The sequence below is a fragment of the Oncorhynchus masou genome, chromosome 3 (assembly GCF_036934945.1).
Source record: "Oncorhynchus masou masou isolate Uvic2021 chromosome 3, UVic_Omas_1.1, whole genome shotgun sequence".
NCBI lineage: Eukaryota > Metazoa > Chordata > Actinopteri > Salmoniformes > Salmonidae > Oncorhynchus > Oncorhynchus masou.
The window spans coordinates 27,689,193-27,711,806 of record NC_088214.1 but is presented as its reverse complement, the minus strand read 5'-3'; the positions used below and the strand labels follow the sequence as shown (position 1 = coordinate 27,711,806).

At 48.8% G+C, this 22,614-nt stretch overlaps 1 protein-coding gene across 3 annotated transcripts in view; it reads left to right on the top strand.

Moving 5' to 3' along the window:
* Positions 1-22,614, top strand: part of LOC135513921 (zinc finger SWIM domain-containing protein 5-like) — a 73,073-nt gene that overhangs the window by 34,467 nt on the left and 15,992 nt on the right. For all 3 annotated transcript variants that reach the window (XM_064936964.1, XM_064936955.1, XM_064936945.1), the window contains exons 2-4: positions 19,651-20,007; positions 20,826-20,974; positions 21,379-21,529. In XM_064936964.1, the coding sequence (XP_064793036.1) occupies positions 19,651-20,007; positions 20,826-20,974; positions 21,379-21,529 (657 nt within the window). The remainder of the gene's footprint in view (positions 1-19,650; positions 20,008-20,825; positions 20,975-21,378; positions 21,530-22,614) is intronic.

The window sequence follows — 22,614 nt, the reverse complement described above, 5'->3', positions numbered from 1 at the left end:
ATTTGTTAGCATTCCTAATAAACACAATTCCACTTTGGCATTGTGTGTAGTCCAGTAAAACAACATCTCAATTCAATCAATTTTAAATTCAGGCTGTAACACAACAAAATGTGGAAAAGTCTAGGGGTGTGAATACTTTCTGAAGGCACTGTAAGTGAATGTTCAACCCCAGCTGCCCATTTACTAACTGACCTTAGTAAATACTGCTAGGCTAATTTCCACCCCCCATCAGCGGTAGTAAACCCCAGTCTCCATTTGCTGACACGACCAGGGCACATGTGTACGCCATCGTCCGCGTGCGCCATCGCACTCATGTTGATGTTATCCATCCACACCAGACATGACCAGGACACGCATGATGAAATATCAAAAACAACTCTGAACCAACTATATTCAATTGGCGACAGGTTGAAAGCCTTGAAACACTCATGGCCATTTAGCTAGCTTGCTGCTGGCTAGCTAATTTGTCCTGGGGTATACACATTGGGTTGATATTTTACCTGAAATGCACAAGGTCCTCTAATCCGACAGTTAATCCACAGATAAAAGGGTAAACTGAGTTTGTTTCTAGTAATCTCTCCTCTTTCAAGCTTCTTCTTCTTTGGACTTTAAATGGCAGTTGGCAACCAAATTGAAGGAGCATTACCACCACCAACTGGACTGGAGTTTAGACCTCATTTCATCTTTCAATCACCCATGTGGGGCGGGGGGGGAGCGCGAGCAGTTTGGATGAAATGATTGAATAACCTGTATGTGTAAATTTATTTTGCGGTCGGGGGGGGGGGGGGGCGCGAGCAGTTTGGATGAAATTATTGAATAACCTGTATGTGTAAATTTATTTTTGCGGTCAGCATGTTAGGCTACTGTGGTTTCTCGATATGAATATTGTGGATTTTAGAAACAAAACCACACTGGCAGTATCCCTCTTAATATCTGCAGAGCTCCCCTCAGCCTCCCCTCCCTGCCTAGCCTGCATTATTAACGAGCCCTCTACCAATTAAAATGGATGAAACCGCTCTTGAGGATATTTGATCAGGTAAGATCTCTGATTAGCATATCTGATGGATCTGCCTTCACACACTGATTAGAACCTTCCCAAAGGCCCCGGGGCCACTTTAAAGGAACAACTCCTGCACCAATTAGACTTAAACCTAAAGCACACTGGGTTGCTGACTAGCCTAGAACGCCTATGACTTTTGAGTCTGTGACACCCAAACCCCCGGGCCCACTGAGCCCAGCACCACTGTTGCCTCCTCCCCTTCTGTGATGAAGCTGGCTTTTCATTCATTTCTTATTTGGATGTGTATAACAGGATTAGTCGTCTTTGTATTTGGGAGCCGGTGTAAAGAGAGGCGCTCCCCTCCTCCTACTGTAACAGTGAAGCTCCCTCCCGCAGACAATGGTTGAGACATTGGGTTTGCGTGCGTATGTGTGTAGCTGCTAAATGAGGCCAGGAACACAGTCCCAGTGCTAGGAGATATAAGCAGGGATCTCCTGTGTATATGTGCAGGCCAGATGGGACCTGCGCTGCCAACCACGATATAAACTCTTCTTTCTTCACGGGTGTGGGAGGAGACGAGCTTACTCTTTGGGGCAAGTCCAATCATTCTTGCATGGCTTGGATACTAGCTTTCTGGGCTTGCCAGCTCCAACGCATACATTTGGGATGAAGTACGTCAGTCTCTGCTTGTGGCTGGTTAGCCACAAGTTCAAAGAATAGGCCTACCCAGTAGACATACCGGGGACTGATAATGTAATTAACGCTATGCAACCCAAATAGACATGTAATGTCCCCTATTTTTGGAGGGTGATTTGCACTTCTAGGACTAAAGCTTATTCTTAGACATTGGCCCGTTCTAAGAAGGCCTACTTAGATTCTCAGTCTATGGGCTGAGGTGCAGAAGAGCTCAGCAGTAGGATGATCCTCCTCCAAAGCTATATGTCAATACTTGTCAGTCTAGTGGTCTGACCATTACTCACCATCTGTCTGTCTGTCTGTTCAGAGGGCGAGAGAGGATAAGGTGTGTAGCACATCTAAACAACATTTTTTTCTCCCTAGAATATGAGTGTGTAGGTCTGTGTCTTAAGTGTGAGAGCCAGGGTTGACCTGATTGCAGCAGATAGCGCCGCTCTGTAGTCTACTATCCCACATGCCTCTAATCTAGCTCTGTGTGCTGCTGGCCAGGTCTGGCAGGCAGCTGTAGCTAGCCCTTGTGTGGTTTTGATGTCAGCACATCTGAAGTGTCAGATACTGCAGAGGCTAATGAAACCCAGTTCGACGAGTGCTGCCGCTGCCTGCTCCCTGCCTCCCAATGCCTGGCACGGGGGGGAAAGAGTAGCCAATTAATAGCTACTGCAACAACTTGTTACTGGAGGAGGCTAACTGACTGTCTGCCATGGTGCCTGGAGGAGAGATTGGCTGAGATGATCTTTACTGCGTTTTCACAAAGGAGTTTGGGTCAAAATACTGAAAACATTGGGTTGTGCTGCAAGGTAGTTTTAGAACGGTGTACTCTGCAATGTACGTTGTTATTCTATTGTATTTCCTCTTTCAGTTTGTTGTTCCTATTCCAGTCGTGGCCTGTCAGTGTCATGGCCTCATTGGTTCTCTGTGGAGAGGGGCTGTGTTGCCAGCCGTCCCCTATAGCCCACCAGAGAGCAACCCTTAACCTCCGACTAGTGATGATTGAATTGCCCTCACCCCCTGATACACAACAGACTAGAACACTGCTTCTTGCCCCCTTTCTCTCCCTCTCTACATTTTTCTTTTTCTTTGTTTTGTAATGCCGGATCTTGGCTTAGTGCCCAGTTTCATCCATTGATGTCTCTCTCTCTCTCCCTCCCTACTCTGCTCTGCTCTGTTTGCTCCCTCGGTTTCAGCAAAGTCCAAACTCTCCTCTCGCTGTTGCTGTGGCGAGGGAGGCAGCATACCACTTTGGAATGCAAGCATGCACATTCCTACACACACACACACACACACGCACACGCACACGCACACACGCCCAGGAGACATCCACCCACCACCCACCCAACCAGTGCCCTGGCAGCTCTGTAGGTCATTGTGTTTGGCACGTGGCCCTGGGTAGGGGGGTGTCCCACCACCCTGCATCCCCTCTACCCCCTGCCTGACTCCACTGGTCCCTGGCAGACAGCTCCTGCTGAGTAAGGAACGGAGCATCTCTTTTGTTCTGTCTGTAGTCAGGCTAAATAGATAGGCAGCTACTGTTGCTGCTACAACCATGCCCATCATTTTCTATTCTGGAGGGCTGTGGGGGGGAGGGGGCAGGAGAAAGATGAAACAATCACTTTTCATTACCACACTCCTCCATACCCCATGTGGTGTGGTAGTTTAGACGGTCTATATCTCCCCCTTAAACAAATTCCATTTTTTCTTTCCTACCCATAAATCAATATCTTTTTTTTGCGAAATAGCAGATGTTTAATCTAGTTGTGGGATCAACCTTTTCTCCCTCATTTCAAATAGTAACCCTACCCTGGCTCTCCTCTCCAGGCGATATGTCTGAACAGACAGAAAATCTGTTCAAGGTGGAGCTTCCTGGCATTCGTTACCCCGCAGCATGAAGTTGTTTCATAATCTACATTCACAACCACATTCGTGAGCATAGTCCTCTACTGTGTGTGTGTGTGTGCGTTTAATTGCCTGGTGCTGGTAGTAGTGTGTAGTACTATTAGCTGTGCTTTGTTGTGTTTACTGGAGTGGCCAGTGTTTGTCTAACTGCCGGCCAGGTCCTAGTCTGAGGTTTAAAAACATACATTTTTTAACAAAGGGGCAGCTAGTCAGCCCAGAGCCCAAACGAAAGCCTTTGTTTTGACTTCCTCTTATTCATTCACTTGGGTAAAGAAAAAAAAATGTATAATTGAAAAACATCCTCACTTCTCACAAGGAAGGAAAATAAGAAAAGGTTTATTTGAGCGAGGACCCTTCTGAAAAGCAGGGCATTTATGTACCTGGAGAGTTGTTGCTGTATTGCCCAGCTAACTCAATCAAGGACGGACGGTGGCGTGTGCCAAGTCAGGCGGGTCCAGCTGGCACTCGCCCATGCTTTTGTTTTACCATGCTCAGTATTCAGTCCACGGCAAACATTGTTGTTAGCGTTCACTGTCTTTTTGTGATGGCAACGACCTTGATGTGAGGAGGGAAGGAGGGACTGGGAGGAGGTGAACCGAACAGCCTGTATTGTAACTAAGCCATGTTGATGAGATGAGCCACTGTGGTTTAAGACACTGGAACGAAACCACATTGCTGCTGCCTGAAGCTAGTGAAGGTTATTACTAGTTACTAGTCCTCAGACAGCTTAAGTATTTGAAAAAGAGGATGACGACTAGTAATAGCCTAACCTTTCAATAACATGATGTCCTCAGCGTTTCGGATGCCACTTCCTTTGGGGCGGGGCTTATGTCTGTGTGACACTGGCTGGAAAACATGTCCATCCACCGCAGTATGATTGCTATGGGTCTTTAAGCACGGAAGGTTATTGCATGCTAAAGAGACAAACTTTTCTCCTGCCATTCTGTCTATTTAATTATTCAGTGGAGAGGAGGCGGGTTCAAGCCAACTCAGAGGAGTTGTTTGGTTGGCCGTCTCTCTGTGCGGTGTCTCTGGTAGGCGAGGCTCTTTAACCAGTCTGGAGTGCTACTTTATGAATATTCACCCCAGCATCCCTGGTGACCAAGGCGCTGTTTTAAATCTACATAATTTGTCTTTAAGTGCCTTTCAGACAGCTTTTTCCTTTCTGTTGCTCTCCGAAACAGGAGCCATGCTTATTAATCAAGCTCTCTTTGTGAGAGAAGGCTGAGGCTGGTCCAAAAGCTACTCAAACGCTCCCGCTGGATGAAGCCAAAGGCCATTTTTAAAGCACTTGTATCAATGTCCATTCTCTTCACGTACAGTTTAAATGAGATACACTACATGGCTAAAAAGCATGGGCATTAATATGGAGTTGGTTCCCCCTTTGCTACTATAACAGCCTGCACTCTTCTGGGGAAGGCTTTCCACTAGATGTTGGAACATTGCTGCGGGGACTTGCTTCCATTCAGCCACAAGAGCAATAGTGAGGTCAAGCACTGATGCATTGGTGTAAAAATACTTCGGTATCTTTACTATTTACATTTTTGGCTTTTACTTCACTACATTTCTAAACAGAATGATGTACTTTTTACTCCATGCATTTTTCCCTGACACCCAAAAGTTCAATTTTCAATGCTTAGCAGGACAGGAAAGACAACATCCCTGGTCACCCTACTGCCTCTGATCTGGAGGACTCTCTAAACACAAAATACTTCATTTGGCTATCTGTAAAAAAAAAAAAAAAACATTGTGCTGTCTGATCTTCTTATTATAAGCAATTTGAAATAATTTTTGACTTTTGATACTTAAGTATATTTAAAACCAAATACTTTCAGTCTTTTTTTACTCAAGTAGTATTTTTCTTGGTGACTTTAACTTGAGTCATTTTCTATGAAGGTGTCTTTACTTTTACCCAAGTATGACAATTGGGTACGTTCTCCACCACTTCACTGATGCTGGGTGATTAGGCCTGGCTTGCAGTCGGCGTTCCAATTCATCTCAAAGGTGTTGGATGGGATTGAGGTCAGGGTTCTGTGCAGGCCAGTCAAGTTCTTCCACATTGATCTTGACAAACCATTTCTGTATGTACCTCGCTTTGTACACGGAGGCATTGTCATGCTGAAACAGGAAAGGGCCTTCCCCAAACTGTTACCACAAAGTTGGAAGAACAGATTCGCCTAGCCTAAACCATGACAAACAGCCCCAGACCATTATTCCTCCTCCACCAACCTTCAGTTGGCACTATGCACTGGGACAGGTAGCATTCTCCTGGCATCCCCGAAAACCCAGATTTGTCCGTTGGACTGCCAAATGGTGACGTGTGATTTATCACTCCAGAGAACGTGTTTCCATTGCTCCAGAGTCCAGCTTTACACCACTCCAGCCGACGCTTGTTATTGCACATGGTGATCGTAGGCTTGTATGCAGCTGCTCGGCCATGGAAAACCATTTCACAAAGCTCCGACAAACAGTTCTTGTGCTGACGTTGCTTCCAGAGGCAGTTTGGTACTCGGTAGTGAGTGTTGCAATGGAGAACAGATGATTTTTATGTGCTCAGCACTTCAGCCCTCAGCGGCCCTGTTCTGTGAGTTTGTGTGGCCTATAACTTCACGGCTGAGCCGTTGTTGCTCCTAGACGTTTCCACTTCACAATAACAGTACTTACGGTTGACCGGAGCAGCTCTAGCAGGGCAGGAAGTTGCCAATCTGTCTTGTTGGAAAGGTGACATTCTATGACTGTACCACTTTGACACTCACTGAGCTCTTCAGTACATACCATTCTACTGCCAATGTGTGTCTAATTGTATACCTCTGTCAGCAATGGGTGTGACTGAAATAATAGCCAAATCCACTCATTCGAAGTGGTGTCCACATACTTTTGCGTACATTGTAGTACGGGTGGAGAGAATGGAGAATGTTAGGTGCTGGATGTGTATAGTGCAGTGCATATTTGAATTACTCAAATGATAAAAGGCACTTGTTCTAGCTTTTCTAATGATCTCCCTCCCTCCCTCCCTCCCTCCCTCCCTCCCTCCCTCCCTCCCTCCCTCCCTCCCTCCCTCCCTCCCTCCCTCCCTCCCTCCCTCCCTCCCTGCAGCATGATACACACTGCTCAGCTCTTGGATTTCAACAGTGGCCATGCTTGTTTTTACTGGCACCCATTGTCTACACATCCAAAATTGTAAAGCTTGCATTATTGTTGGTTTAGTCTGAAGTTGTCTTTCTCCACTGGCCTATTGTTTTTTGGGGTGTGTCTATCAATACAGGCATCGCAGCCTAATGGGCACTGAATGCATACCACCCCCTGACTCTCGATCTGCCACCCCTGATGACATGGCCTCTGTCTGCCGTGAATGGAGTGCCATGGAAAGGCTCTATTTACCCATAGACCGCCTACAAAGCAGAGGCGCCCAATGTGGAAAGGAGGACGAAAGAGTAAGAACCTAGACAACATACCACCCAACACTCGTATCATGGCTCAGGCTCACGAGCTCTGTGGGTGTTGTGAGGCTCCTTGTCCATGTCTCATGGACTTTTGTTCACAATGTTTTCTGAAATGTTGGGTCAGTATGAAAATGGGGAAATCGAAGGACAGATTCCACAGGACTTTGTAGATGGACACAAAGGTAGACAGAGAATTCTGTCTCCATGCAGGCTAGTTTCTACTAATGACCGTCCCTCTGTCTGGATGGAATTTGGTACTTTAGAATGTGGGTCCATTGAGTGGGCTGGCTTTATGTGTCTCTCAGCGCTTGCCTTAGAGGGGCTGTCACTGGTGAGCTGCTCTTTTCAGAGTGTCAGGGCCATGTGAATGAATCATGGCTGTCTAGGGATAGGGCCTTTTCTTTGTAAACATAGCAGAGCCAAACTGCATTGTGGTATTGTTTACTGAGCCTTTTATTCTGCTGCATGCGCATGTGTGAACGCTTGACATTATTTGGTGCGGGCCTGAATGAGCTGATGTCCCCCAGGTTATTGAGCTGACTTGTTTTTTTGGGCTGTTCTCATTTTTACATTGTGGACTCCGTGTTTTCTGCCGAAGAGAGACTGATATTTCACTGAAACTGGCGTCATATCAACGAGATGTAAGGTCGGTTAAGTGACTGCGGAATTACTGTTGGAATGTTTCACCGCAGTGCTAGGTAACCGTGAGGGATTGTGTTCCGAGCGCCATCAATATCCTTTGGCACCACATATCTTATTTCTGTTCTTCCTCTTCCTCCTCCTTCTCTTTCTTTGCCATGCAGCATCTCAGTGGCAGCAGCAGTGGTTTCCAAGGCCCTGCTTCCAAGCTGACGCCTGCTAACCGCTGTTTAGGCTTTGCGGGCAACAATGGCAGGCCAGGCCTCTGCCTGAGGCCTAGACAGACCCGGCGAGAACAAAGGGTCCCTGTGAATCCTGGGGCCCAGTGGGCAGCCGGCGCAGGGGGAATAAAGCAGGTCACAGTGAGATTAAGACTGCACTGTGTGCATGTGGAGGGGAGCGGGGAGCGAGCGCATCATTGGGCTTTTTTTCAGGGTGCGTGCCAGCTCACAAGGCAAGGCAGTCCCCTGAAAGAAAGAGAGGGAGGGAGGAAGGGAGGGAGGGGTGAAAGAAGACTGCCTAGAGAAGGGGGCAGACAATGGAGGGGTTTGAGGTGGAGGGGGAATAAGGGGAGGAGGGGTAATTAGAGATGCCGCCATTACATTGCCTCGCTTCTGCTGATCTGAAGCCTGTCTTTACAGAACACAACTCACCTTCAAGGTCTCAGGCAGCATCATAATGCATGCAAGACAAAGCTTCACATCAAGCTCCATCCTTTTGTTTTCAGGCCCTCTGGTTTTGTCATTGTCCATATGCTATGCTTGGCTTGATGAGCATTTTATGACGTCGACCAGAAGCCCAATTGCGGATCGGAGACTGCTAGCTTGTTATTGGACCAATGGAGATGTCATCTCACCTCAGTCGTACATCTTAACTGCTGTGTCATTATGGCTGTTGTTGTGCGAGATAAATGGTTTGGCGTGTGAGGTGGGGTGAGGATGAGGTTGGAGTCTCGACAATCTCCCGGTATATTTAGACTTTCTAAGCTTCTTAAGGTTCTTGTCCTTCCTTGAATTTTACTTCCGTTTGTTTCCATCGGAGACTGGTTTACGACTCAAGGTAACTAACTTTTGTTAGAAATGGAGATGATACCTGGGTGTATAAAACATTAGAAACACCAGTTCTTTCCTTGACATACACTGACCAGGTGAAAACTATCATCCCTACTATCATTGATGTTAAATCCACTTCAATCAGTGTAGAGGAGAGGAGGTTAAATAATGATTTTTAAGTCAAGAGACAACTGAGACATGGATTGTGTATGTGTGCCACTCAGGGTGAATAGGCAAGACAAAATACTCAAGTGCCTTTGAACGGGGTATGGTAGTAGGTGCCAGGCACACTGGTTTGAGTGTGTCAAGAACTGCAACGCTGCTGGGTTTTTCAAGAATGGTCCACCACCCAATGCACATCCAGCGAACTTGACACAACTGTGGGAAGCATTGGAGTCAACATGGGCCAGCATCATTGTGCTTCTCAATGTTAGGGGGGGGCTCATTGCGCAACTCAATGTTAGGAAGGTGTTCATGATGTTTTTTTGCTCTGTGTATTTGCGCAACAAATGTTTTGCTTTGAACACATGTTAACTTCAGAGCCTGTTTGTCTTTAGTCACTTGCCATTCATTGCACATTTTCACATCGTTGATGGCAATGTTTTGCTTTTCTGAGTTTTATGAAATATAAGCCTCTTAATGCTCAGTTATCTAGTTCTGCAGACCGTGCTTCAAGAACAAACACGCCTTAGAGCGGCACAATGCCTCTTTTGACTGCTCCTTGTCAATCACAACAAGATGACGGCAGATGGTTTTGTGCTTGCTTGCATAGTAAACAGGAATCCTTACATTTTTAAGGGCACGCATGACAGAAGGCCAACATGCCTTAAAAGATGAGCGATCCAGTGTTAGATGGGTGCTTTAGGGGCAATTCTGTAGAGACTGGAGAGACTAGAGGCGGTTGACATGAGCATCGTGGCAGGGTAGTGTTGAGGGGCTGAGCTGGCCTGATCTATCAGTAATTGGGGGATAAATGCGGCTTTGTGACCTTTTGGGAGCTGTCAGCTTCTCTTCTGCACCCGAGCTGCCCCTCAGCTAACCGCGGCTCCGTCCCTCCACACACAAGGCCAAGGCACAATGCGAGGTACGCAAACAAAGGCTGCAAAACACCACATCTCCATCTTTTTTTTTTTTTTTTTTTTGGCCTTGGGCAAGATGTTTGCTCACACACACACACACACACACACACACACACACACACACACACACACACACACACACACACACACACACACACACACACACACACACACACAGGAGGAGAAGAAGGCTGGCCAGCTTTCTGTACACACCACCAAGGCCCTGTAAGTGCTGTACTGTGCATTGATTGGAATAACCCAGGTGTTTGTTTCCGAGGAACATTGGAGAAACTGAAATTTTTCCCCCCCATTTGCACAGCGCCATTCAAGGGGAATTCAATTTACCTCCAACAAACAAGGAACCTTCACTGTTGTTGCCCCACTACAATGTCTTAACTTGGTTGGGGACAGGTGATTGAATATATGCTTTCTCAACTCTGTATTTTGTATTCCAGGCATGAAGACGTTGAACTTCGCTTGCTCTTTTTTAATTAATTTTTTTTTAAATGACCTTTTAGTTAACTAGGCAAGTCAGTTAAGAACAAATTCTTATTTTCAATGGTGGCCTATGAACAGTGGGCTAACTGCCAGATTTTTACCTTGTCAGCTGAGGCATTCGATCTTGCAACCTTTCGTTTACAAGTCCAATGCTCTAACCACTAGGCTACCCTGCCTCCCTCTAGCTCTCATATTTCTCTCTTCCTCTAAGACTTCTCTCCTGCCTGCATCTATGAATGATCAGCAGTAGAATAGACTTCCGCCAGGCCTGGTTTGCATCAGGTGCTGAACGACTGTTCTGATCTTCCCCTGTGCTGCGTTGTAGCTAATGCTAATGCTACCAACCCAAGGACTAGCCGACAAGCTTAATACACATCACAAGGTAATTGGTAATTGGCTGAGACATCTTATCTTAGATTTCCATAGACGCCAGTGCCTGTGTTTTAAGGGACGCCCAGTGAAAGGGAGTTGATTAAAAAAAATCCCTCCTCTGTTCCATGCCATATAATTGCAGCGAATCAGAAATAAATTGAATGTGATCATGATAAAATGTTAATATTAACCTTTTATTTGAACATGGGTGCCATTGAGACCAAATCTCTCTCTCTCTCTCTCTCTCTCTTTTTTCAATGAGCCCTGCGCAATACAAACACACACATCAACACAAAATACTTCAATTACAAAACATGATCATAAAACACACACACACACCATCTTCACTTCCAGTAGAGCATTCCCCACATGGCTCCCAGTGCTGGGGCCATGATGGTGCTGTTGGGAAACCGCAAATGACCGCAAATGAATCAATCAGGCCTTTATCTGATCAGCGGAGCCGGGGCCTTGTGTGATGCAGAATGTACATATACATGCGTGTTGTGTGGAGATGGACTGGTGTGGGGCAGGGGTGGCTGTGTTAACCTCCTTGCTGCTGGAACAGATGGAGGTCGGGCTGGGGTAAGCTGGGCTGGGGCTGGGGTAGGCTGGGTAGAGAGAGGGGGGTCCTAGGCTGTACTGTGTGTGCTGTGTTGGCCCTGCCCCAGCTCCCTGTCTGCCTGCCTGCTTGCCATACAGATCTCCAGCTCAGCCTCCACGGCTGATTAGAGGTTAATGGTTTAAGAATGGGGAGGGACTGCCCTCTGATTGGTTGGCGGGTCCCGCGTGGGAGGGTCGGAGGAGTGGCAGATGGTGCCGACCCAGTGAGTGGAGTGGAGCGGTGAGGGAGGGAGCACATATATATGAATGGTGGTATTACAAATGTTATATGTTAGATAGTGGTGTAATAATGTTATCCACTGTTTTATTGTTTTTGCCTTAATTAGTTTGGACCCCAGGAAGAATTGACTTGGCAGCAGCTGATGAGGATCCTTAATAAATACAAATGAGGGGGTTCTCTCTCTCCCTCATCTCTTTCGTTCCCTTCCTCGCTCACCTGCTATGGAAGGCCTACGTGTAAAACCTCACCGCTGCATCCAGCGAGCAGACAGATGGTTGGTGGAGGAGTCTAAAAGCCCAGGCTGAGGGAGCTACATTAGCAGCATCCCCCTCAGATTAATTATGACTATTAGACACTGCAGCGTACGGATCAATGAGCTGATCTCCGCCGTCTCAATGTCTTACTGCCTAACTCCGCCTCGTCCTACTCAGACATATCACGACTCGTTTTACCTATAGAGGCTTAAACCAAGTCGCTTGAGATGGATGGATGGATGGATGGATAGTATGAAGTGTAGAGTAAGATTAATGACAGGAACCCCTATCCTCCCCTGGCTCAGTCATATTGTTCATGTAGTATCCATATGCAGGCTGCATCCTTCAAGCTCCTCCCCCACCTCACAGCTCTTCCCCAGGGGCAGACAGCCATGTGCTTCTGCTCAGGATCAAATCAGCTTTGTGGGGCTGGCAGCGCTCCCAGAACCATACATTAATTTATCTGTTTAGGGGCTTTACCCACCCGGCCCCTCGATTACAACAGAACCGAATAACCAAAGATAAGAAATGCTATATCTAACTGTGTTGCTGTGATGGTTTTGCATATCGCTGTCATAATGAACAAAGCCAGTGTGGTGAGAAGGGTAGGGACATCTATCGTGTGATATCACAGCCCCAGTAGTGTTCTGGCAAAGAGAAAAGGGAGGTTCAGGGAGCTGGTGATTTACACTGCAGTGTCAAGAGCCTCTTACTGTAGTTGGTGCTGCAGTGACGAGGGCGGGCGCCACGCTAATTCATCTGCACTCTGCGACCCCTGGCCCGGTCTCTGACGCAGGACTCACCTGTTTTTCTGTAGCCACTTCTCTCTCCGGTCTGTTTTGGTCCGACCTGCACAAGCTTGTATACGTTACACATTATGCTACATGGTCCCTCCTCCCCCTCACCCCTTCCTGCTCCTCGCCCTCCTCCCCCTCACCCCTTCCTGCTCCTCGCCCCCCTCCCCCTCACCCCTTCCTGCTCCTCGCCCTCCCTCCCCCTCACCCCTTCCTGCTCCTCGCCCTCCCTCCCCCTCACCCCTTCCTGCTCCTCGCCCCCTCCCCCTCACCCCTTCCTGCTCCTCGCCCCCCTCCCCCTCACCCCTTCCTGCGCCTCGCCCTCCTCCCCCTCACCCCTTCCTGCTCCTCGCCCTCCTCCCCCTCACCCCTTCCTGCTCCTCGCCCCCTCCCCCCCTCACCCCTTCCTGCTCCTCGCCCCTCCTCCCCCTCACACCTTCCTGCTCCTCGCCCTCCTCCCCCTCACCCCTTCCTGCTCCTCGCCCTCCTCCCCCTCACCCCTTCCTGCTCCTCGCCCTCCTCCCCCTCACACCTTCCTGCTCCTCGCCCTCCTCCCCCTCACCCCTTCCTGCTCCTCGCCCTCCTCCCCCCTCACACCTTCCTGCTCCTCGCCCTCCTCCCCCTCACCCCTTCCTGCTCCCCTCCCCCTCACCCCTTCCTGCCCTCCTCCCCCTCACCCCTTCCTGCCCTCCTCCCCCTCACCCCTTCCTGCCCTCCTCCCCCCCCTCACCCCTTCCTGCCCTCCCTCCCCCTCACCCCTTCCTGCTCCTCGCCCTCCCTCCCCCTCACCCCTTCCTGCTCCTCGCCCTCCCTCCCCAACCTCCAAAATCAGCTGTCCTCTTCTATGCCTGGCTGGCCATGGCATCCTGCTGGGACTCTTCAAGGAGCCAATTGATAGTTGCTGCGGAGTGACAGTCTGACCCATATTAGCAGTGGCAGTGTGTTGATTACTACTGACCGACTGACCAACCGACCGATGCAGCAGTGTCTTGCCTTGTGACTGAACTGTCACCTACACTCCTTTTGCTGACGACCCCCAGACCCTCCTCCACACACACACACACACACACACACACACACACACACACACACACACACACACACACACACACACACACACACACCTCACCTAGAAGAGCATCAGTATTTACAGGGTCTGGGCCAGGTACAGGCAGGACACACACACCTCATCTAGAAGAGCATCAGTATTTACAGGGTCTGGGCCAGGTACAGGCAGGACACACACACACACACCTCATCTAGAAGAGCATCAGTATTTACAGGGTCTGGGCCAGGTACAGGCAGGACACACACACCTCATCTAGAAGAGCATCAGTATTTACAGGGTCTGGGCCAGGTACAGGCAGGACACATACACCTCATCTAGAAGAGCATCAGTATTTACAGGGTCTGGGCCAGGTACAGGCAGGACACACACACCTCATCTAGAAGAGCATCAGTATGTACAGGGTCTGGGCCAGGTACAGGCAGGACACACACCTCATCTAGAAGAGCATCAGTATTTACAGGGTCTGGGCCAGGTACAGGCAGGACACACACCTCATCTAGAAGAGCATCAGTATTTACAGGGTCTGGGCCAGGTACAGGCAGGACACACACACCTCATCTAGAAGAGCATCAGTATGTACAGGGTCTGGGCCAGGTACAGGCAGGACACACACACCTCATCTAGAAGAGCATCAGTATTTACAGGGTCTGGGCCAGGTACAGGCAGGACACACACACACACACCTCATCTAGAAGAGCATCAGTGTTTACAGGGTCTGGGCCAGGTACAGGCAGGACACACACACACACACACACACCTCATCTAGAAGAGCATCAGTATTTACAGGGTCTGGGCCAGGTACAGGCAGGACACACACACCTCATCTAGAAGAGCATCAGTATGTACAGGGTCTGGGCCAGGTACAGGCAGGACACATACACCTCATCTAGAAGAGCATCAGTATTTACAGGGTCTGGGCCAGGTACAGGCAGGACACATACACCTCATCTAGAAGAGCATCAGTATGTACAGGGTCTGGGCCAGGTACAGGCAGGACACATACACCTCATCTAGAAGAGCATCAGTATGTACAGGGTCTGGGCCAGGTACAGGCAGGACACATACACACAGTGCAGAAGGAAGGAGGATTGAAAGAAGAGGGGGATTCCATTTCTCTGAGCTTCTAGAGACGGACCATAAAGAAAAGAGCAGCGGAAAGGGACGGCAGGATCACATTCAGCATCGTGGCCGGCCAACAAAAGACGAGCCGAGGGGGCGGGGGTTGGGGTGGCTGGGTTGAAACGGGAGCCCCTGGCTGAAAGGCGAGGACCCTTCACGTCCATCAGCGGCAGATGCCTGGTTCTCTACTGAAGGGAGAAGTGTGACAGGAGATGAGGAGCCACCCTACCTGCCCCTCATAACCCCAGCAGCAGGCTGTGGCACTGCAGCAACTGTCAGATTCAGACACACTGCAGAACAGAGATGGGGCCTCCTGGTCATCACCCCCAGCACAGGCCCCTTACTGCAGTCTGCACCCACTCTGCATACACTGACTGACCACAGAGGTGAGAGAGGCCTCTGGGTCGAACTAATGACTCTGTAGAAGACCTGCATAGGTGGAACATTGTAGCGGTACTCTACTTATTGTTGTCAGGCCTTGTTTTTTTTCTAGTTAAAGAGACCTCTTGATATGATTCTAAACCCCATGCGCGTCTCTTCTTGTGCAACTGCCAAAGACCGTGATGGCCGTCAGCAGTATTCCATGTACGTGTTTCAGTTCATAAGATCACGTTTGTTCTGTAAACAAAACCTTTCAGTGCAGCGGTTCTTTCCTCTCATCAGCTCTCTGGGGGCTAGATCCCATCTCTTCAGAGCTGTGACACAGAGAATTAAAACGCATTAGTCACCTCCTCTCGCTTCTGTGTTTTCCACTCCGATGTCGTCCACTTGCTCACCATTACATCAAACAGAGCTGCTATAGAGGAGCATGGTGGTGAGCTGTAACAGAGCTGCCATAGAGGAGCATGGTGGTGAGCTGTAACAGAGCTGCCATAGAGGAGCATGGTGATGAGCTGTAACAGAGCTGCCATAGAGGAGCATGGTGATGAGCTGTAAGTAACAGAGCTGCCATAGAGGAGCATGGTGATGAGCTGTAACAGAGCTGCCATAGAGGAGCATGGTGATGAGCTGTAACAGAGCTGCCATAGAGGAGCATGGTGGTGAGCTGTAACAGAGCTGCCATAGAGGAGCATGGTGATGAGCTGTAACAGAGCTGCCATAGAGGAGCATGGTGATGAGCTGTAAGTAACAGAGCTGCCATAGAGGAGCATGGTGATGAGCTGTAACAGAGCTGCTATAGAGGAGCATGGTGATGAGCTGTAACAGAGCTGCTATAGAGGAGCATGGTGGTGAGCTGTAACAGAGCTGCCATAGAGGAGCATGGTGATGAGCTGTAAGTAACAGAGCTGCCATAGAGGAGCATGGTGATGAGCTGTAAGTAACAGAGCTGCCATAGAGGAGCATGGTGATGAGCTGTAAGTAACAGAGCTGCCATAGAGGAGCATGGTGATGAGCTGTAACAGAGCTGCCATAGAGGAGCATGGTGATGAGCTGTAAGTAACAGAGCTGCCATAGAGGAGCATGGTGATGAGCTGTAAGTAACAGAGCTGCCATAGAGGAGCATGGTGATGAGCTGTAACAGAGCGGCCATAGAGGAGCATGGTGATGAGCTGTAACGGAGCTGACATGAGGAGGAGCATGGTGATGAGCTGTAACAGAGCTGCCATAGAGGAGCATGGTGATGAGCTGTAACAGAGCTGCCATAGAGGAGCATGGTGATGAGCTTTAACAGAGCTGCCATAGAAGAGCATGGTGATGAGCTGTAACAGAGCGGCCATAGAGGAGCATGGTGATGAGCTGTAACAGAGCTGACATGAGGAGGAGCATGTTGATGAGCTGTAACAGAGCTGACATGAGGAGGAGCATGGTGATGAGCTGTAAGTAACAGAGCTGCCATAGAGGAGCATGGTGATGAGCTGTAACAGAGCTGCCATAGAGGAGCATGGTGATGAGCTTTAACAGAGCTACCATAGAGGAGCATGGTGATGAGCTGTAAGTAACAGAGCTGCCATAGAGGAGCATGGTGATGAGCTTTAACAGAGCTACCATAGAGGAGCATGGTGATGAGCTGTAAGTAACAGAGCTGCCATAGAGGAGCATGGTGATGAGCTGTAACAGAGCTGCTATAGAGGAGCATGGTGATGAGCTGTAACAGAGCTGCCATAGAGGAGCATGGTGATGAGCTGTAACAGAGCTGCCATAGAGGAGCATGGTGATGAGCTGTAAGTAACAGAGTTGCCATAGAGGAGCATGGTGATGAGCTGTAAATAACAGAGCTGCCATAGAGGAGCATGGTGATGAGCTGTAAATAACAGAGCTGCCATAGAGGAGCATGGTGATGAGCTGTAACAGAGCGGCCATAGAGGAGCATGGTGATGAGCTGTAACAGAGCGGCCATAGAGGAGCATGGTGATGAGCTGTAACAGAGCTGCCATAGAGGAGCATGGTGATGAGCTTTAACAGAGCTGCCATAGAAGAGCATGGTGATGAGCTGTAACAGAGCGGCCATAGAGGAGCATGGTGATGAGCTGTAACAGAGCTGACATGAGGAGGAGCATGGTGATGAGCTGTAAGTAACAGAGCTGCCATAGAGGAGCATGGTGATGAGCTGTAAGTAACAGAGCTGCCATAGAGGAGCATGGTGATGAGCTGTAACAGAGCGGCCATAGAGGAGCATGGTGATGAGCTGTAACAGAGCTGCCATAGAGGAGCATGGTGATGAGCTTTAACAGAGCTGCCATAGAAGAGCATGGTGATGAGCTGTAACAGAGCGGCCATAGAGGAGCATGGTGATGAGCTGTAACAGAGCTGACATGAGGAGGAGCATGGTGATGAGCTGTAAGTAACAGAGCTGCCATAGAGGAGCATGGTGATGAGCTGTAACAGAGCTGCCATAGAGGAGCATGGTGATGAGCTGTAACAGAGCTGCAATAGAGGAGCATGGTGATGAGCTGTAACAGAGCTGCCATAGAGGAGCATGGTGATGAGCTGTAACAGAGCTGCCATAGAGGAGCATGGTGATGAGCTGTAACAGAGCTGCCATAGAGGAGAGCAAAGTCCTGTTAGTAACGGAGATGACTACGTTTTTCCCCCTAAGTCTCTGCTGGGTTCGTTAGGATTGTTGGAATGTTTCAGCATAGATTTATAATATTATTAGGTAGGTTAAGGATATGAGATAAGTGCTGTAGGTCTGCTGTGAAATAACTCAAATCTAACATGAGAACCATCATTCTCCAGTTGAGTTTATTCATCTGCTGAAAAACGCAGATAATCAGAACGAATAGTGTCCCACATCTTTACTCGTTCACTACTTTGTTCCCTTGTTTCTGTCACACTGATGTACGGCACCAGTTTGCCTTGGAAACGGACAAGAGCATCCTTGGAAACGGACAAGAGCATCCTTGGAAACGGACAAGAGCATCCTTGTACAGCACAAGATTTGATTGCCGATGCCTCGAAGAAAAATGTACGCGGTAAAACACAAGGCCGCCATTTTCTCCACCGTGAGGTTTCAATGCATCGTTGTCTTTCACCAAATTCACTTTGAACTTTGCATTGTGCTGCGAGTAAATCTGCGACACATAGGGGTAGCCCTTTGCTTTCCTTTTCTTTTATCAAAATGAAAACAGACATCACCATAAACTCCCCTTAATCAGATGGGCCTGTGGTTTTGGCTCTGCCTGAAAGGGCTTGGCAGTAAATTGGACGTTGGATTTCTTTCCCCGGAGAAAAAAAAAAGAACTGGGTAAGAGGGGGGGCGAGTTTCTCAGAAGAACTCGTCTGGAAAAGCCTTTTGTGGGGACTTGGCAAGAGAACGGCAGGCTTTACTCATGCTTATGAGGCACCCCTGTCTCACTACTCTAACCCTAGAATGGTGTGTGTGTGTGTGTGTGTGTGTGTGTGTTAGGCATTCCAGGTCTGTTACAGTTCACTCGCTATGATAGCAGTGATCTTCTGAAGCCAGACAGGCAGGAACCCATTTGGCGTTAATTAGCTTAGCCTCGACTTGCTGAGCTCACTAAGTTATTTATATATATATATATATACAAATCCTCAATGGTGTGTGTGTAGTGTACCCTCTGTCCTGTGTGTACTATGGGTAGTCATGTATGTTACCATAGCCATGCAGCCAGTGAGCATAGAAATTAAATGAGTAGAGTGTGTTTAAGGTCAGAACATACCCCCGACGTGTGTGTGTGACTGTAGCAGGCCTGGTTGCTATGGTTTAGTGTGTTACTGTGATATAGTAATCCGTCTCTGTTCTCCCAGCCCCCTCTCTGGGCCTCCCTCTATCATTAATAATTTACCAGACTTTCTATCAGACACACACACTTCCCCTTCCCCTGCTGCATGCGCTCTCCTTCTCCCCTCCCTTTGGCCCTCACAGACAGAATGACTGACTTCAAGCCACAAATATGTCACCAGCTAGCAGGCAGGAGCATTTCCTTTTGAAAAGCTGTTTCATGTGGTCCAGACGTATTTAACTAGTATCAGCTTTCTACTTCACCATCTTATCTACTCCCTTTTTGTAGTTAACTGATAAGATAATCCGTTTCTTTTCGAGTCCCTTTATGAACCATAATCTGCCCTCTCTGTTTGTATTATTCTAAGACCATTGTGTTACGTGGCTTGAACTTCTGTTGTCCCGTGAACTGATTGTGATACTGCTACCTCAATCCCAGAGTGCTTTGGGGTAGATAGTTTTTTTTTCCATTGGTGCTCTCTTTGTAAAGGATAACTATCACATAGTGCTACGCAGGATGCTTTCTATGGGTTTGTGGGTACGTTGCCAGAAAGGTTTGATAACCCCTTCATTGCTCATGTGACTCTTTTTTTTTTTTTAGGGTGCTGAGTCACAACTGTCCTTCATCTGAACTAAAGGGGAAGGTGTGAAATCACAGCCGTCATTTTAAATGTTGATCAAGTCTGCTGACACCAGTCTTCTCTCTCGGTCTCTCCAGGTTTCCACCTCAGTGGCACGGTCATGGAGCCCGCCTCCCAGTCGGAGCCTGAGGTCACCCACAAGGTGGCCATCAGCTTCGACCGCTGCAAGATCACCTCGGTCACCTGCGGCTGCGGCAACCGTGACATCTTCTACTGCGCCCACGTGGTGGCCCTGTCCCTGTACCGCATCAGGAGGTCAGAGCAGGTCAAGCTGCGGCTGCCCATCTCAGAGACCCTGTTCCAGATGAACAGAGACCAGCTACAGAAGCTGGTGCAGTACCTCATCACAGCACACCACACAGAGGTGCTGCCCACCGCCCAGAAACTGGCCGACGAGATCCTCTCATCCAACTCTGAGATCAACCAGGTCCACGGTAAGAAAGACACATGTTGTTGGACATAACATACGGTCTGTTCACGTTTTGGTGACGAGTTTGTTCACATTTAGCACCGGTGTGTAGACCTATAGAACGCCAGGGTCTCAGAGCCGTTAGGACCTACAAGTCACAAGATGGCCACATATTGTGCTTCACACAGAGCCTCTGCCAATCCCTTACACTCCTTAGTTTCTACTTCAATCATCCTCTGGTGGGCTTGAACAGCAAGGTGGGCCCAGTCTACCAAAAGCAGCAGCAAGGACTCCGAGGCTTCAAACAGCCTGTATGATGTCTGAGTCTCCCAGCCTGCTGGTGCTTTGCATTTCTGAAAGTCTGAAAAATAGTCAAATGACCCCTGTTATCCTTCTAGTCTGGAAAACAGAGGATCTCTGCAGTCTGCCATCTCTCCACATCTCTAAATATTTACCCACCCCAGCCTCTTAACAAAGAAGTCCATCTCCCAGTTTCCAGGTTGTTTGCTGCGGGGAGTCAGTGCTACGAGTTGGGGCTTTGATTGTGGAATGTGAACGTTTGGATGCAACAGTGCCTTGGCAGGACTTCAGTTGGTAGTTCTAGGCAGATCAAATGGGTGTTGGGGTTACCTTTATGACGCCAACACACTTAAGGTTCACCCTCTGTTCCTGTTCTTTCGGTGTTTGCTTAATTAGAAAAATGTTTAACAAAATCCTGGTTTGATGTCTTATGAGGCTAGTTTTGAGGCGGGATTGATATAAGGCATGTTTTTGGAGCCTCGCTTCTGGTTATGTGTTTAATTAGTCTTTGGTCTGACATTGCCTTTCTGTGTGTCTTCCCAGGGGCCCCGGACCCCACGGCAGGGGCCAGCATCGATGACGACAACTGCTGGCACCTGGACGAGGAGCAGGTCAGGGAGCAGGTCAAACTGTTCCTGTCCCAGGGAGGGTACTACGGCTCTGGGAAGCAGCTCAACTCCATGTTCGCCAAGGTACGGCTGTCTGTCTGTCTCTGTCTGAACATTCAGTATCAAAATCAATCCCGGATGGGGCCTCCCGAAGTGGACTGAGGCACTGCATCGCAGTGCTGGCTGTGCCACTAGAGATTCTGGGTTTGAGTCCAGGCTCTGTCGCAGCCGACCGCGACTGGGAGAGCCATGGGGCGGCGCACATTTGGCCCAGCATCGTACGGGTTAGTGGAGGGTTTCACCAGCAGGGATGTCCTTGTCCCATCGCGCACTAGAGGCCCACACGGCTCTCGACCTTTGCCTCCGTACGGGAGTTGCAGCGATGAGACAAGACTCTAACTACCAATTGGAACGAAATTGGGGAGAAGAAGGGGTAAAAGAAACAAAACATATCACTGTATATTACTGTCAATGGATGTTTTCTGTAGGTGCGGGAGATGCTGCGGATGCGTGACTCTAACGGTGCCAGGATGTTGACCCTAATCACTGAACAGTTCATGGCCGACCCTCGCCTCGCTCTGTGGCGGCAGCAGGGGACAGGCATGACGGACAAGTGTCGGCAGCTATGGGACGAATTGGGTAAGTCCCTCTCACTTCCTTAAATGTACAGTGTAGAGGTCCAATTCACACAGAACACAGTTCTAGATGATTATGAGTGGCTATTAGCCCCTATGTTCTGCATTATAATGCATTGCAGAAGGCTATACATGCATACATAATGCATTATGAAGAGGGTTTTCATAGAAATGGTAACTGACCAACTGTCTTATTGCTGCTTGGATATTATTGATTTGCTTCCGTTTTAAAACCTTGTCCAAAGCACTGTGGGTACTGGCAGGTCCTGAAACACAGCTGGAAAACCTTGCTACTCAAAGAGCAATTCCAAACGAAATGTGGCCCACCACTTCGATCAGCACAGCTGTGTAACTATTACCTAACTGTAAAGCCACCATGCTACATGTGATGTGAGGTATCTTTCTCGTGTGTGTGTGTATTGTGACCTGCCCGGTAAATCCCCACGCGTGTGGCCATATCAGGGGGTCAGTCGGTGGCTGTGCAGCAGTACATACATCATGGCCCAGCACTCCCCTCGAGGGCTGGGATCAATGGGGGTTTCAGCCTCCCTGGTATTGATCGGGGCATTTTAAAGGGGTCGATGACTGCAAACTACACATCCTGAGGAAGTTCATTGGAGAGCAACAGTAGAGCAGAGGGAGGTTTGCTGTGGCCCTCTCCTCCGCATGATAAACCCCGGCTCAGGGGTTATGTTTAGTTACCGGGGAGCGACAGGACTGGGCTCTCTGATTGGCTAGGGCTGCCACAGGCTGTCAGCATGATCACCAAAGTGCCCAATCAAAGGTGGTGTTGGTGGTGTTGGAGGGTTTAAAGCGACCGTGCTGCACTAATGGCTGTCAGGGTGATCAGGACTGAGCACCCTAACAAAGTGCTCTGAAACCAGGGTTTAAAAGGAAGCAAACAGAAGGGGGTAAATTCTGGTCATGTATTACCCGGTGATGGGGGTAGTGAAAGGAACTGAACTAGTTTACCCCTCACATTCCTGAGGCTATACTAAATACCTGTCCACATGTCCAAATATACCCTGGGCCTTTTGTAACCCAGGAGGACTGTGCTGGGTTAAACATGCTTTCTGTATTGTATAGTTC